Source organism: Archocentrus centrarchus, chromosome 17, assembly GCF_007364275.1.
Source record: "Archocentrus centrarchus isolate MPI-CPG fArcCen1 chromosome 17, fArcCen1, whole genome shotgun sequence".
Taxonomy (NCBI): domain Eukaryota; kingdom Metazoa; phylum Chordata; class Actinopteri; order Cichliformes; family Cichlidae; genus Archocentrus; species Archocentrus centrarchus.
The window spans coordinates 3,239,489-3,256,846 of NC_044362.1; the positions used below are offsets into that span (position 1 = coordinate 3,239,489).

A 17,358-nucleotide genomic window follows, 5' to 3' on the forward strand; every position below is an offset into this window, starting at 1 on the left:
TTATATGTAATATTATGGAGTTCAGTTAGGATGGGAAGTAAGGTTTTTTTCAGCTAGAGGAAAGTTACTGAAAAGTAAATGAGTTTCACTGAGAGGGACCACCGTGTTAACAGGCTTCCTCAGTGCTGCGTGCAGTAGGTGAATCATGCCGAGTTCAGGAGAAGCCATGGAAAGTCACTGCACCAATATCGAGAGCAATGCGATTTTCAGAATAAAATATGATTTTTGAAAAAGCTGCAACTAAGAAAATATGCAACTTTTTTCATATAATTTCCACAACACTTTTCAAATGACAGTGCAGATAAATAGAGGAAAAAAAAAAGGGTAATAAAGGTGTGCAGCTTCCACACAATGAAACAAATGCTGCTTGTAGCTCATGATTTGAACACCCTAAATGCTGCACACTTTGAACAGCCGGCTGAATCCTTGGAGCGAAACACCTGCAGCACTGTACATACACCGTGTTTCATTTGCCCTCCCCCTCTGCCCATCTCCCTGCCCCACTTCTATTTTATACCAGCGGTGGTGAAAAGCACCCTTTTCTTCTTTCTTCCCCCTTCTCATTTGTCCGGCACATCAGCCTGGATTTTCTCCCACTGGGTTCCCCCCCCCGTTTTTTTTTTTTTTTTTGCATGAGGATCCAGGTTGTGTGTGTGTATGTGTGGTGTGGGTCTGGGGGAGTGTGTGTGTGTGTGTGTGTGTGTGTGTGTGTGTGTGTGTGTGTGCATGGTGGAGGGTCAGCGTTGGATGTTAGTGAGGGACAGAGAGGTGAGAAAGAGTGAGGGGCTGCAGAGGAAACAATGAGGGTGTGAGGAGAAACTAATGAGTGAAAGAGTGAGGAAAAGTGTGTGTGTGTGTGTGTGTGTGTGTGTGTGTGTGTGTGTGTGTGTGTGTGTGTGTGTGTGTGTGTGTGTGTGGAGAAGAGAGAGAGAGTGGAAGACACAGAGTTGGCCTCAGGGTTGTTGGGGTCAAGACGGACAAGCTCAGATGAAGGATAATCTGTGGAGGTTCCTTACAGTGGGGGGTGAGGCCCCGGAGGAGCACGCCCATTCAGACGCTCTACCAGACACCCCACACCCTTCTATCGCTCTCATCCTCTCTTTCTCTTGTGCCTCTTCTCCTTCATCCTCAGTTTTTGTTGCAAACTTAAACCACCCCCCCCCCCCCCCCCCCCCCCCCCCCCCCCTCCGACCCCCCACTTCCAAATGCAGTTGCAGCTGGATTTCAAAGGGCACTTCTGCAGCAGAAAAGCTGAATGTTTAGCAGGCAGGCTGGGTTTGTGGAATTCCTGCCTCCCACTCTTTAGGAACCGTTTTTGCCCCTTCAGGGGCCCCTGCCATAACTACCGGTGGCCTCCTCCTCCTCCATTTCCATCTCCAACCTTGAGCCAGGGCCCTGTTTGCAAATTGAGCCTGACAAAAAAATAGCAGGGCCTGGAGGAGAAGAAGGGGCAACGCTTTAGGGTGTGGAACAACAAAAGTGGCCTATAGGAGCCTGTTTGTTCATTCAGATTGAATTACCACCTAAAAGCTAAATAATGAATTAAAAAAACATCTTCAGCTCATGTTCATAAAAATAACAATGCAAATCAGTACTGCAGGGTGCAGTTTCACAGCTTTAGAACCAGGGAGCGGAGCCAGCGGGATATCGTTTCATAGTGTTTTTTATCGATCAGTATAGATTTTGTTTGCAGCTTCTGGAAGCATTGCAGCGAGTACACCTGTCTTTTGAGTTAGAACATCTGCACGAGATGCCAAAAGCTATTTTCCCATTTGCAAGGTATTCAGCATGGCTTGAAATATTCATCCATGTATGATAAGCTTCCGAGTTGGCTTGGAGAGACAAAGAATGAAGAATTTAAGGAGCTCTGCAACAATTTAAATCTACGTTTTTGTTTTTTTTTTCTTTTGTTTTTTATGACATGAAAAATATCGAAATGTGTGCAAAACTCACCGTGGGGTCAAAAAAACTGGAGGGAGATTCTCTTACACTTCACTCTTACACTGCGAGTCACCTCTTCTGCTGCCTGTGCTGGAATGAAATGCAAAAACAGCAGCATTGCTCCTGTTCTGATTAATGGAAGTAATCTTTGCTTGAATCATTCGTCACAGAACAACAAGAAGAAAAAAACACAGTATGGATATTGAGCTTGAAAAAAATTGTGGTTGCGTATGCGAATGTTTCTCTGTGCAGGTGTGTGTCTGAATGTATGCAGATGCACATAGAAGATGGTTTTTATTATAATTTCTTCACTAGATATTACCTAAAAAAAAAAGGAAAAAAAGTACATATCGGTGTGAATTATTTCTCCATCCTCCACCTTGGTTTATTTCTCCCGCTCACTCAGTGCTTCAACTCCCTTTTTTCCCAGCCTCGGTCGACATGAGCGCAAGAGTTCAGCACAAAGCAGATAACATATTTGGATGACAGAAAAAAGGGACTTTTTCACGTGCGAGACAGATGTTGTGCCTGTCTGTGTTGTACTGCTGAAGAGAGCCAGAGTCTGAGTGAGGTTGCAAGAGAATAGGCAGGGAGAGAAGGAGGGAGGGAGGGTAAAAGGAAAAGGGAAAGAGAGGGTTCCTCAAACTTCACCTATTTCACTTAGTGGTATGTGTGCTAGAGGGAGAACGAGAGGAGGAAAGAGAGTGAGGGAGGGATCAGACACACTTTTGTTAGCGGGAGAAAACACCTCTCCTTTCCCATCTCAGCCACCTCCACCATCATTCATCCACTGGCAGGTTAGAGAGTCCCGTTAAGAAGACATGGACAGCAGCAGGAAGTCCCAATTCAGCTTATACTACAAATGATGCTGCAGTTCAAACAGAGCTTGTATCTTCTACTCAATTGGATGACAGAGCACACTGCGATTCATTGTGTGACTTGAAAATCTGATTATGTAAATATTCATTATGTAATATTATAGTTGTTTATTACTTGTACTGCTACATTCATGCTGCTACATGTTTTGCAACCCAATATTTCTTTTTAACAGTCTTGTACTGCCGCCTTTACTGAACTAAAAGGGCCAGGATACTTCTTTCACCACTGGTGATGATGGATGGATGGGTGGTTGGATGAGGTCAGGACAAGAATAATAAATGTATAAATAAACTTTACAGCTTTTTTCCTGTCTGAACTCTGGATCAGAGGGATGCACAGCACAGCAGCAGCACCGGCCAGGAGAGAGAGGAGAGGAGAGGATTTCCCTTGTAAAACTCAAGTGTGAGGGAGCGGAGTAGGACGCCTCCCCCTCCTCCTCCATTACCACCACCACCAGCACCACACTTCCCCTACCGGTGATGTCAGGGCGGGTAGGGGCTCCCTGATAAAAAAAAAAAAAAAAAAAAAAAACCTTTGGACTCGGGAGAATGAGAGAGAGAAGAGAGAGAGAGGAGAGAGAGAGAGAGAGAGAGAGAGGGTGAAGGAGTGAATGGAGGAGGATATTACTACTACTGCATAAACCGGTGGAGAGCAGCAGCAGCAAAGAGCGCACAGAGGCGCGCAACGAAAAGAGGAGCTCAAGCGCAGATGCCGAACTCTGATTGATCGGACTAATATAACCGTCCTCTTAAAGAATTTATAGGGAAGCTCAACAAGTAGAGCTTTGCTATTTAGGGCCGGCACTTTGCACTGCGCCTCATTTTTCCCCGTGGAGTGCTTACTCCGATCCACCTTGCGGTCATATTTTTGGAACAGGACGCACTAACTGATGCTCAATGGTCAGTAAAAAGAAAGAGCAGGTCTTGTGGAAAGGGTGAAACCGGATTTCAGATTATTTAAGTAAATCGCCGTTGCACCCATATCTATTTAGTCATAAAACAAAACATTTGTGCCGATAATTATTTTAATAAATGACATCAGACTGGCGTTTCTTCACCTCGTGGGCTTCGTGAAAGGCTGGTAGAGATCGGTGGTCTTGCTTTTTCTCTATATAATAAAGTGTCAGGGGCTACAGATATATTGCGGGCAACACGTCTCCTCTAAATGTCCCGCGCAAAGTGCAGGAGTGTGTCAAGAAAATATTTAGGGCACTTGGAAAAAAAAACTTTAAATGTTACTGTGATTCTTAGCAGCAATCAACGCCTACTGGAACACATAGCTTCTAAAAAAAATCCTCAAGTCTATGCGAGAAACTTTTAATGTTATATCATTTTTTTTTTTAATCTGGGCTCTTTGGGATGCACTGATCTGTGTTTGTGTTTGATTACTCCCCTGATTTGTTTAAGTAGGTTAATTGCAATTCCAAAAAACAGCATTGCCGTTGGAATTGCAATTTTCTGCCATCATCTAACATCAGCCTGGTGTTGGATCTCTTGTTGACGTGGAAAAGGCTGAAATCTTTTCCCCTCACCTTTATTCCAACAAACTCGGCCAAACACTTAAACGTGAGAAAATGTGTTCAGACTACTGGCTGTCTTCTTCGTTCTTCATCACTAACACGTGGCTGCTTCGCTCCGATGCGCTGAGCCTCTACAAACGCGCCTTGGCCCGGCAGGCTGACCGTGAGCTCTCCAGGCTGGCAGGTGAACCCTGCACCGTCTCCGGCGCGTGGAGGTCCCGGCGTCAGCTCAGCTCCCTCTCCCCGTTCCCAACACCGCCCTCCAGTGGCCCGTCCGAGGTCGCACACGAGCCGGAGAGAGCTGTACACTGTCAAGAGCGCTCCTGCGGTTTGTGCAGGAGGGTGCGGGTTTGACACCGGGGCGAAGGGTTCGTTCCCGCCGGGGGAGGAGAAGGGAGGCTGGGGTGACACGAGACTGTGGCGGCGAGAGAGGGGGGTGAATATGTTAGGTCGGGCAGGAACGACAAGAGGGAGCAAAATGATGTGGGTCCAGCCGACTCGCAGCAACCCTGGGATGTCTGTGCGCAAAGACGCCAGGCAGAGCGTCTCTTCCTCGCGCGCCCCACACGCCCCCCGCTCCAGGTCCACCCGCAGCCTCCACGGGACGTTTCGCTACGAAGACGAGGGCAACTCAGCTGGGAGAAAGTTGCCCTAGTCAGCTCCACAGATTCCCAGGGGGCTCCAAGTCCTCCAAAGGCTGCATCAGGGAGATGGAGACCACCAGTCCTCGACAGCTACCCCTGAAAACGTTACGGAGGACTATCCCGATGAGGTGGAGGAGGCAGAGCGGCTTGCAAGCCTTCCCGCAGGCCACCTGGGGGAGTCCCGTACCAAGAGTGCCCCCGTCTTGGATGACCGCCCTGTACTTCAACGGGCGTCGGGAACAACTAAAGGTGAAGCTGCCGGCAGGAGTGGAGCTTCCCAGGGCCGCTTTCAGCCTGGAGCTGTGGGTGAAGGCAGAGGGCGGGCAGACCAATCCTGCGGTCATAGCAGGTAGGTGTAAACTCGTCTTTACGCTTCAAAAGCACCTCTGAGGGCTACATAATAACCATATTTGACATGTCACAAAAAGTTTGCATAGCTCGGTTGAGTTTGCCCTTTCAACAACAGTCTTCTGTTCTGTGTTGCACGAAATTCCCCTGAAATAGAAGCAAGAAGGTTTACTGTGTTTCATCTGGACATGCTGATGGCAGAAGAAATCACAATGATAAGGAAAAATGTTGATTAACTTGTCAGCTGAATTAACAAACAAACAATCGAGCATACATCTAAATGCAGCTGACCCACTAAATCAGCTGGCCTGAAATAGTTATCGCATTGAAAAGTCACATTTTAAAAACGCCATATCAGGTCATGTTTACGACCATGCACTAATTCATAACTGCTTTACTATAACTATAAAAATCCTGCTCTGCATTGCAAAACCCCAAACGTTGACAGAGCTTAAAGAGGAAAACTGACTGCCTTAGTTTTTAAGTTAATGAACTTTAAGTCAAGTCAAATGTTTGAATAATCTGCCACATACACCTTTAATCATAACAACCAGTCTTAATTTAGTCTTAATTAAATCAGGAAAAAAAAGAATCACAGATCTCCATAGTGAATTTACACATAAATGCATGCACTTAACATGAAAAATAAAAACATAAAAACCCTGTGTAGGTCTACTTTGCATTAAAGCAATTAAAAACAGCAAAACAAACTATAAAGACACGCATGCAAGCACGCACGCACAATAAAAAAAGTTTTAAGTTCCTGTTTTAAATGTAGACACAGTTCAAACTGACCTCAGGTCAGGGGCAGCTTGTTCCAGGACCGCAGTAGCTGAGAGCACCAAAGCTCTGCTCCTGATGATCTCACCTGAGGTCTAACTGGGTTATGCACTGAGCCGGTCAGAGATGTATTATGGGTGCAAACAAGTGAGTACTTTATGAACTAATCAAATGATTTTAAAGGTAAATCTGTGTTAAACTGGGAACCAAGGAAGTGATTTCATTATTGGGGTAATATGTTCAAATTTCCACGTATGTGTCCGGACTCTGGCTACTGAACAAGCTGAAGTCGCCCTATTGATGAGATAATCTCGTAAATAAAACATTACAATAGTCTAACCTGGTTGATTGTTAATACATTGACCAATTTCTCGCAGTTAGTTTGAGGTGAAAAAATTCTAACTTTGATATATTTTTAAGTGCTAGAAAGCAGTCCTGGTGACCTTATTAATATGATTATCAAAACTGAGGTCACTGTCCAAAATAATGCTAAATTTCAGGACCTGTTCACTGTGTTTCAGAGAAAAAGATGATAAAATGTAAAAAATGTTGTCTCTGACTCAAAGTGGCCTTTAAATGGATAGTATAAATTCTAAGTATTAAAAATACTGTTTTGCCTTTCATTAATATTTAGTCCTTCAGTGGGACATTCGAGAAAAGCATGAGCAAGGTTCACCTTCATGAACTTACATTTTACAATTAAGCAGACTTCACTCTGCACACTGTGCTTCTTACATGACAGCCCAGCAACCCCACTGCACTCATGGTGTCACAGCTTTGCAAGAACTACTATAGCCAGACACAAATTGAGCCACAAAATTGTAAACACAATGAAACAACAAAGCACAGCCACACAGCAGCTCAGCAACTAACAGAACACACATTCATTTTAGCTAATGTTTATATTAAATACATAGGCTTCCCTGACTGCCTAAAACAGTTGTTGGAGATCTACTTTTTAATCTTCTTTTTTTTGGCTCCCTTTAGGGGGTCTTTAGGGGTCACCACAGCCAATCATCTGATGTCCTCCTTCAGTACATCGATGAATCTTTTTTCTTCTTCTCCACTCACACTGCTCAACCTGAAATCTCCCTTTGATAATATTCATTTCTAATCCTGTCCCTTCAATTTTGCGGCCTGTTCTGCCTCCTCTCTTTTTGTTAGTGCCACCGTCTCAATGTCATATATCACAGCAGGTCTCAGCACTGTATTATAAAATTAAAAAAAGAAAATTTAAAAAGAAGAAAAAAGAAAAATCCCTCTTTTTTTTTTTTCTTTTTTTTTTTTTAGAAAATGTAGTTAACTTTGAGGGTTTGAGGGTTTTTAATGTGTCCCTTTGTCGGGTTGCAAAAAAAAAAAATCTATGGAATCAGTGTCAATACTGGTTTTTTAATATTAGGTCTTTAGGGGAAAAACAAACAAACAAAGAATGTTTTAACACATGAGGATGTTGATAATGGCTTTACATGTTCAGTATCACTGTACTCTAACTGAATAGGATGCTCTGCTATAATGACAGGCAGTGCACTGGATATGCACAGTTTGCTGTTGTCACATGAATGAATCCCTTCCCTGCACGCTCTGGGATGATTGCTTGCTTTCTGTGAAAGGAGGAAAATAGCATTCTTGTTATTCAGTCAACGAAGTATGCTTTAGATATTTCTGATCAGATTGTATAATTTTATTAATACCGTTTGCCGCCTGTGAGTTGCAGTGAGTGGTGCATTTCTCAAGTTTAATCCTAACCTTGGTTCATACTAATATTAATGACAAGCAGGAAAATGCAAGCTCAATAGAGTTATGTTATGAAGGCGTGCACCTAACTTTGAATGCATACCTCAACCGACTCCCAGTTGTGTTGACCCTGGAATTTTTAGGGTCTAGTTACATCCCTGTTGACAACAATAATGATTGGGATTGGATGTAATTGGACACTGACAGCAATTATCATTGCTGCTACCGGATGCTGATAATGTGACTGGATAATTCCAGTTCTGATGAATAGATTATTATAATCATAGGGTATTATAATGAGGGCGATGAATATTGATGGCTGGTAATGATAATGACCGATCACACTGGCCACAGTAATTCCGAGCTTCTAGTATTATTACAATTACCATGTAAATCAAGAGGAAAATGTTTCTATAGCTAAAAATTCCACAAAAAAATCTGTACAGGGCAGTGTTGATATCAAGAAAAAAAGAAGCAAAACAGATCACAACAATATTATCACAGTATCCAAAATGTATAAACAATAGGAATAATGCTCAGTAAATGTTCACAAACTTTATTGTGTCTTTTTTGCAAATTTAGCACAGAATAGAAGGTCAAGACAGAGTTTGTAACCACGACATTTATAAAATCATGCAGAAAGAAAATTACAAAATAATTTTAAATATTACTATTTCATTTTTAAAGCTAGTTTTTGCAGTTCCCCTCTTCAGGTTTTAACTAAAACTTTCACCCCTAGGGGGCAGCGTGGGTGTAGCAAGGTGTTTTTGGATCTGTGACAATGTGCTGTTAGCGACTTACCTGGTTAAATAAGATTGTACCATCTTGTGTTACAAAATAGTATTACAAGAAAGTAAATCCCAGCCTTGGTGTCCCCCTTGGTACCGAACAACCGCTTGCTAGTGCTAATGGCCACGCCGCTAGCTAACTGTGATGATCGTGAACTGTTCTGGTAGCTAACAGTGGAAGTTCTCAGCCTGGCGGTACCTCAGCAAGGTGCAGCGCCGGATGATCGGGTGCTAGCTAGAACCCTGTACAATACTGTGCAGGTACTGTAAGGGTCTTGAGACATCCCTCTTTTTTTTATATTTTGATTTCAAGGACCAGACCTTATTGTCTTTTGTTTTTTTTAAGTGGTCTTGAGCAATAGTTCTCCAAACTTTCAGAAAGTCTTTCAAAGATTTTCTTTGGACACTGACTGCTTTATCGTGCAGTTTCAGTCCAGTCCTTGTACCTGACCATTTTCAGCTAAATGTTTTTTAGTTTTTTAAGTCAGTGACCCATGAATCATTCAAATATAAAAAAGGCACCAAACTCCAGGGATGAATCAGTGTTGTGTATACTTATAACAGACAATTTAGAAAAGAACATTTTAGTGTTATAATTTTTAATTGCATCTTTAGGCACTTTGTTACTAGCTGCTTGTCACAACAACACATGTTTTTTCACATTTCTTTAGTTGAATCTTTGAAAAATGCCAAAGATAATACAGTTTGAAAGGTATAAAATAGTATTTTGGCACAACAAGATGATTCCCAAAGAGTTACTAGCCAAAAACTTGGCATATATCAGCATGGTGTGCAGTGTGTCCTTAAACAAATCTGAGGAAACTGGACAAAGAAGCCATTCTTTAGGAGGGGAAACAGGGAGAAAAGACTGAGGTATGCCAGAACTGGAGAAGAACTGGACTGAAAATCTGTGGCAACAGGTCTGGTGGAGTTATAAATCCAAATTTTAAATTGTTATTAATATGGACGGAGGAGGTCAGGAGAGAGGTACAACAGTGAGTGCCTACAGCCATCTGTAAAACACGATGGAGGCTCTGTCATGGTTTGGGGTTGCATTCAGCCAGTGGTGTTGGAGATCTTGTCAAAATTGATGGAATTATGAAAGCCGAATCTAGAAAGCGTCTGATTGACAACGGCTTAATTTTTCAGCAATGATCCAAAAACAACTGCCACTGCAGTAAAAGCATAACTTGATAGTAAAACATACATGGAACACTATCAGTCATGGATTGGCCTTCCCAGAGCCCAGACCTCCACATTACCAAAGCAGTGTGGGCTCATCTTGGCAGAATGGAACAAAAGGCCAAGAAAGAGCTGTTGAATGTCCTTCAAAGAACCTGGAGAACTACTCCTGAAGGCTACTAAAAGAAATGATGAGAAAGCTGCCTAAGAGAGTTCAGGCTGTGTTGTAGAATAAAGGTGGTCAATATACTCTGTTTTTGCCTTATATACTGAATTTCCTATTTATCTATCAAAATATAAAGAAATAAGGAGTGGTTCAAGACTTTTGCACAGTGCTGGATCTCTGCAGCGCAATACATAGACACTTTAGACATAAAGTCAGAGCACTTATTTCTTCACATTTGTTGTTTTAATGACTTTTAGATGTTTTTAACAATAAAGTGAAATTGAAATTTTTTAAAATTTCCAATAAGTTCCTTTAAAGATCACAGATATCACAGTTATCGTGATACCCCTAAAAGTAAAGTGAGTTATGACTTTCATGCATTTTCATTCAAGACAGAGAATCTGTTAACAATAATAATAAAAAAAAACATGATTGATTTCATTCACCTTCTCATCTCAAGAGTTAGTCTTCCTTGCCTTTCCACTATTGCGCCAGCTGTAGACACAGCGATTCTGATGCAACCTGCAATTTTTCCAGTATTGAGAATGTTGCATTTGAAAAGCTGAACACTTGACAGAACAACACATACATCAAGCAAATTGAAGAGGATAAAAGCGCTATGGTGTAGCACTGCAGCTGTCCAGATAGCGAGGGAGACCACAAACTGTTACGTCTGCTCACATTTACTCTGATCAAAGATCCGACTCCATTACTCAACTTTTTTTTTCCCCTCATTGCTTCCTTATGTGAGGGCGGCATTTTGTGGCATGGGCCTTTCTCTTTGTAGTGTCCAGAAGGAATTTGACCAATTCAGTGAAAAACAAACTCCTATTGTTTCTGCTAGACATGACATTGACATTAGTTTGACTTCTAATGGTCACTGATGATCTTTTAAAGCTGTTTGTTCATTTCAGCCCTTTATTGTTGTGCGACTGTAAGCGTTGCAGAATCTTGTAAACAGTACAGTCCAAAGCGGGCCGCTGGACAAACACTGTAATGATGACACTTTTTGTATATTTCCACAAGTCCTGCATTTTACTGCATATTGAACAACATATATGGAAACAGTACTTCAATAGTAATTCAATACTGTACAAAATACAAGTTGATGATAGAATGGCATGGGAAAAGATTATGTATCTTTGGCTTAGATAAAAATCTTGAATTATTTAGGTCTCATCTTATTGTTCCTTTGGTGTAATATGTTTAGTTTCCAATGCCACACGGTTTATCACGCATTACATTAGACTGTATTATATATTATACTCTGCTGTATGCAGTATTTTTAAAGTTGGACTCTAACAGAAAATCAAATGACTGAGTAATTCAATAGAGGTGTCTGGCAGCTGTAGTAGTGAAGTGAAAAAAAAAGATCCCCAGCTGTGTCTCACTGCTCTGCAGGGTATATTTCAGCCGACTGTTTGGGTTTCCTGGCTCAGATATTTCACTGTCCTCAGTAACCTTGTTTTAGCGGGTCTTTTTTATATAGTATCTCTGATCATGTACACTACCTGCCCAGCAAGCACACAGCAGACAGAAAAAGTTAGCAGTTAGATGAGTGGAGCATTAAAGAGCGAGGATGCTAAGCAGTTCCCGCCAAAACTGCCAGACAGCGACGCGCCTGTCCTTGCTAGTTTGCAACAGGACTATGTAAGTTAGTAAAAATAACCAGTTAACTGTTGCTTCTAAGATGTTACTTATCGCAATACTGACCGCTTATCTGCAGCAGTGCAGTGTGTTTTTTACCTTCTGCACAGGCGTTAACCTGAAAGGAAAAAAATGGCTGCAGCTGCTAGCGTCACTGAGGTTAGCCACACTCGGCAAACTAATCTGGCATTGTGTCAGTGCAGTGCTGTGCAAATGGAAATGTGCTGAACATCAGTTATATTAAAATGTAGATATTGATTAATCAGATATTTTTTTCTCATTTATTTAATCTCTAAGTTTGCTACCAGGAACATCCATAGAGCTGAGCTGAAATTGTTTTGCTAAATGTTTACCAATGCAACATTAAAAATTCACATTATATCAGTGTTGTATTGCCAGCTGCCTCTGCCGCCCCCCAGTGGCCAAAATGGCTGCAGAATTAAAAGATTAAATTCAATGTAATAATGAAGCTAAACAAACATCACCACAATAAAGATGCATTAGTTGTCTTGAAATTAATGCAGTGCAGTGCAAAGATAGTATTTCCCATAAAAACTCTAGTTTTATATTGTAATACATGTATGTAGTAACCACAACAAGCTACAACTCTACAGCCTGCTCACAACTACTGAATTAGCCATGAAACTGGCTCAACTCCACGAGGATGTTTTGCCCCTTTTAGACACACATGTAAGCATAGACACATACACGCACACATATGGCTTTGAGGAGGGTGAGGGGGTTCCCTGACCCTTCTCTGTCCCAGTGTTTTACATCTGGGGAGCAGATGTGCGTCTGTGTGTGTCTGTTGCAACAGCAGATGGAAACATCAGGGCCTTGCCTTGGCTTAGTGAAATACCTCCGACCTTCTTCCCCTCTGTGTTGTATCCTGCTGTTTCTGGCTCTGTCTATTCTCTCTGTCTTACTCTGTCTAACTATGTCTCTATGCACCCCCCCCCCTCTCTCTCAGTCCTCCTGTAATCATAGGAGTATAATTACTTGGAAAGGTTGCCTGTTGGTGTGATTGTCTGTTTAATTTCTCAAGGGTATTGAGCCTTTGTAAACTGTGAATATTCGTTCTTTTCCAACAGTATCCTTTCAAAATAACATATCACACGCTCTGCTCTTTACCCCGTGCCCTAGGTGTTTTTGACAACTGTTCCCACTCACTAAGTGAGAAGGGCTGGTCAGTAGGCATTCGCACTGTGGAGCCTGCTGGCACCAGAGACGCACGCTTCTACTTCACGCTTCGCACAGACCGAGCTGTGAAATCCACCACTGTCTACAGCCACCAGCGGTACCGAGCCAACGTCTGGACTCATCTGATGGCCACTTACAACGGTCATAACATGACTCTGTATGTTGATGGAGCTAAGGTGTGTGGTTGAACTTTACCAGAGATACAAATCAATGGCCCATTCAATGGCTCTTTAATATTTAGTAGCAGTATCACAATATCTTCTTAGGGGGCTGGGCACTAAAAGGATTTGGTGTGCTAACTGGTATGTGCCCATATTGTAGCTAAGTTGTTTTGTCACCCCACACTGTACAGGGGTTTCAGTTAGGGGATATCTTCAAATATACTTAAGAAGTAATGAAGAAAAATTAGTTTTTGCCCCTTTTCTTGATTGTTGCCCCCCCCCCCCCCCCTCCTTTGTTTGCCTCAGGTGGGAGAAAGCAGCCTGCAGTCAGGGAATCTCTACAGCCCCTTCATGAAGGCCTGCAGAACCTCTTCTTGGTAGCAATCAGTCCGATCAGGGACAAAGCTCAGAGGCCACATAGGAGGTGTGGTCCTGTGGGGCTATGCCGCTCCCATGAGGATTTGCTAAAACGGCCAGTCCAGACTGACATGAGTGATCCAATCCTGGCAATGTGGGCTGACCTTCAATGATGTATGCAGCCATTTCTAATTCCTGCATTGTTTGGTTGTTGTTGTTGTTGTTTTAATCTTAGCTAAAATACTTAATTAGTAAATTGAACTGCTTAATCGGTAAAGATGTTTAAAGTAAATAGTTAATTGAAATATCGCTTCTCTGCCTTTAAGGTGGAACAGCTATGGACTCCATATAAAGACCTTCATCCAACCATCATCACCACTCCAGTCCCTGAGCAAGAACTCGTCTCCTCTTTCTTGCCGCCACCCTGTGGCCTTACGCCCTGCGACAACATAGACATCATTTTTGGCTACAACAACAACTGGCAGCTCCGAACACCCAAGCAAATTCGCTACCGAATTGTCAACCTCTCCAATGATGATGGTGGAAACCCCACCGTGACGGAAGCCCAAATTCAGCTCCAGCACCAGGCTCTGACTGAGGCTTTCCGCCCTTACAACATTACCCTGGATCTGAGTGTCTACATGGTCAGTAACACAGCCTCCGGCAGAGGTTCATCCTCAGCAACTGCCGGATTGCAAAGATTGGGAACCGCCAATGTGACCCTGAATGTGACCACCCAAGGACGGGTCATGATGGAGGAGACTGTCTCAGGGTGGGGCCTTGTTATAACTGGAAGAGGCAGGATGGGGTTTGTAACATGGAGTGCAACAGCATACACTATGACTATGATGATGGAGACTGCTGTGACCCGGTGGTTACAGATGTCCTAAAGACCTGTTTTGATCCTGAATCTCCTGACAGGTGAGGTTGTTGAACAAATGCCATTTTCACCACTCTGCTCTTCCAAATATTAATTTTTTAAAAACATCTTGGCTTCATAACCAATTGTGTACACTTTTTTGGATACCTCTTTGGTGACTTATCTAGGGATAGGAGTAGTTCCAGGTTCTTTATCTAATTTTCGAATTATCGAATTTTCACCTATTTGGCCTTCTTAAATGTAAATCTTAAAAAAAAAGAAGAGCTGTCAGGCCGATATTCAAGCAAGAGTCTTGATTGAAAGTCAGAGTGTTTCTGAAACTACACGTTTGGTACACATCTAAAATGCAACCTAACTCTAACCCCACTACAAACCCACTGCATTTTTAACTTTAAAGACATGCCAAAAAAAAGCCAAAAGAAGATTTTTAATGTGAAACATTTTTGAAGGAGGTGTTGAGTTAAGTAAAGTTTTTATGAGGACAGTGGTCAGTCCATCTATATCCTGCATATCATTTTATGTTAAGGCAGCAGGAATATGTAAAAGGCTACATTGTTAAGGAGACGCAGCATAGAAAGCACCAGGCGGATTAAATTTTAAGCCAGCAAGGACAACATATTTTTCCAGAGAGAAGAATTCTGTGGGCATGAACGTGCACTAATAAGACCACCTCTCCTCGTGAGGCAGTGAAGTATCTGTATTTAGCATGCTGCAGTGCTTCAGCAGGGCTGTGCAATGAATAGCTCATAATGTTGCATGAACAATTGGGGCTCTCACTTTCCCCAGTGGTCTTAGAGAGAGCTCTGTGAAGTGGGAATGGTGGGTTACGAGGCCAAAGTACACACTTATTTTTGCTAAACACACAAGTGGCAGCCCACTGCCTTCCATTGGTCTGACAGACAGGCTCCAAATAGCTTGCATGAAGTCTTGCCATGAGGTCGTCGGCCGAGGTTCTTAAAGGATCCTTAATCCAAATTGCAACCGCAAGCTTTACACTGAGCGACTGGGAAACAGAACACGGGAACCAAAACTGTTTTTTAAAACATGAGATTTAGCTTTTGATTTCTGCAGCTGACAGAGTGTGACAGCTTAACACAAGGATGAATAAATGTTTTTTAAACAGCAAAATACCCACTTTTCCATTATATATATTTCCATTTGTTTATTTGTAATGTAATGAACCTTTCAATGGAGGTTAAGTAACTAAAAACAACTAAGCAGAGTTCTCTCTGAAAGCCTCTATTAATGTAATAATTATATTCTGCTCTCAGGAGAAAGCCATTTTAAAATAAATGACATATTTATGTAGTATGAGAGTATGCATATGGATTACATACAGTAGTTTAGCAACAGAATTTGAGAAACACTGAAGTAATGGTTAATGAAAAGTCCATTTTAAATAGTACTGTTGACAAGTCAGTTACTTTGCTAGTCCTTAGGGCTGTCACATGATGCCAGATTTTCACTACAAGCTTATTAAAGAATATTAACTTCATATAAAAAACTTTCACAATGATGAACTAACTCATTTCAGTTTTCAGGGAGTGTCTTGCTCTTGTTTGTCATCTCTGATATGGCAGCAGTAGCTACTCACCATGGTATATTGAAGTGGCAAGCACATAGTTACTGGTGTTGGTTAATTTAAAATATTGTTTTAACACTGTCTCGATATTAAATTATCTGCAGTACCACACCACTGGATTGTGACACCCATACTTAATTTAAGATTAATCTTATCTCAGAAACAACAATACTTGTTTACAGTCATAAAAGTATATATATATATATATATATATATATATATATATATATAGATATATATATATATATATATATATATATATATATACATTGGACAATTTCTAATTTAACAAGAGGAAAGTACCTACTGTCTGTTGAATAAAGTATCAAATACCAAGATGGTGCAATTATCCCATGCCCATAACCTTATATGTGACGATCTAAGCTTTGTAGATGGTGCTCTTGTGCCAAAAATGCGCCACTTTTCAACTATTTTTTCTTGTTGAATCTTTTGATAATTTTGTTCCAACCAATGGAAATTAGTTCTTGCTACTCATTCCTCTGTGTCAAGTTAAAATGGACCAATTATACTTTCCTTATTGTCTGTAATAATGGTATATTAGCCATGGCCAAATAATTCTTTAACATATATGTAATAATTCCTTAGAGTCAAAAGCTGATGCTTCAGACTCTTCTAAATGCTCCATTTAAGGCATTTTTTTTCTACTCTTGGCTCTGTGTGATGTCATAATGTGGGAATATCCATAAATGGCAAACTTTTTATTTACAAAGATCACCCAATCAGAAGAAAAGGGAAGGATGAGGAAGCTGACCCATGAAATACATATACAGTGTGTCTCTGATGCAGTTTTTTTTCTGTCCTTCGTACGGCTTCAAATCACATGGGAAGTGTTTCAGAAGAAGAACATGTAGTCTTCATGGGGTGGATTGTGAGTTCTCTATGCAATTCATGTATCCTCTGTTTTTGGGACTTCCTGCCATCCTCATATACTGTGTTCAGCTCCTTGTGGCTTCTGTAGAAAAAAAATTAAAATACCTGGCAGTATTTAAGCAATGTGGAGCGAAGAGCCATTTTTGGGATTCTCCTGAAATACACTGTGGCACATCTGGCAGGACTGCAAGCATTGTCTTGAGTGAGTGCGATCACTTCGGTAGCCACATCAGAGCCAGAGCTCTGATGTGTTTCAGGGTAAATGGCCTGTTTCAGGCACTGGATGAACTGAGGGGCTATAACAAGGCCAATTAGTTTTGAAATCTAAATCGTGCGAAGAATCCAAGTTAAAAAGTATTGAGCTGGAAATGAGCATTAAAGGTCCCTTTGACATCCTATACCGTCTCTTAACTGCATAGATAGTCAAAAAACATTTCTAGGTGTGATCTGTGTTTCATGATAGCACTACCAAAACATCATATTGCTCTATGTAGATAGGCGTAGCCTGGGGTGAAAATGGAATTTGCAGGTGGGGAAGCCTAAGATCCAATTTAGCAATGCAGCAAAGAAAAATGACTCAAACTAACTATATTTATTTTTACTGTGAACTCCACTAGATTTATTTTCTTTGTGGGTCAGCTATGATCAACTGACCTGAA

The 17,358-nt window shown here is 41.6% G+C and overlaps 1 protein-coding gene across 1 annotated transcript in view; it reads left to right on the forward strand.

Moving 5' to 3' along the window:
• The first annotated feature begins 1,750 nt into the window (after window positions 1-1,750).
• pappa2 (pappalysin 2) overlaps window positions 1,751-17,358 on the forward strand; it is a 77,035-nt gene continuing 61,427 nt past the window's right edge. The window contains 14 exon segments of the mRNA XM_030751515.1: window positions 1,751-1,779; window positions 4,404-4,425; window positions 4,427-4,585; window positions 4,587-4,746; window positions 4,749-4,828; window positions 4,830-5,150; window positions 5,152-5,332; window positions 12,772-13,004; window positions 13,296-13,357; window positions 13,359-13,393; window positions 13,396-13,431; window positions 13,434-13,514; window positions 13,668-13,997; window positions 14,000-14,267. Of these exon segments, the coding sequence (XP_030607375.1) occupies window positions 1,751-1,779; window positions 4,404-4,425; window positions 4,427-4,585; window positions 4,587-4,746; window positions 4,749-4,828; window positions 4,830-5,150; window positions 5,152-5,332; window positions 12,772-13,004; window positions 13,296-13,357; window positions 13,359-13,393; window positions 13,396-13,431; window positions 13,434-13,514; window positions 13,668-13,997; window positions 14,000-14,267 (1,997 nt within the window).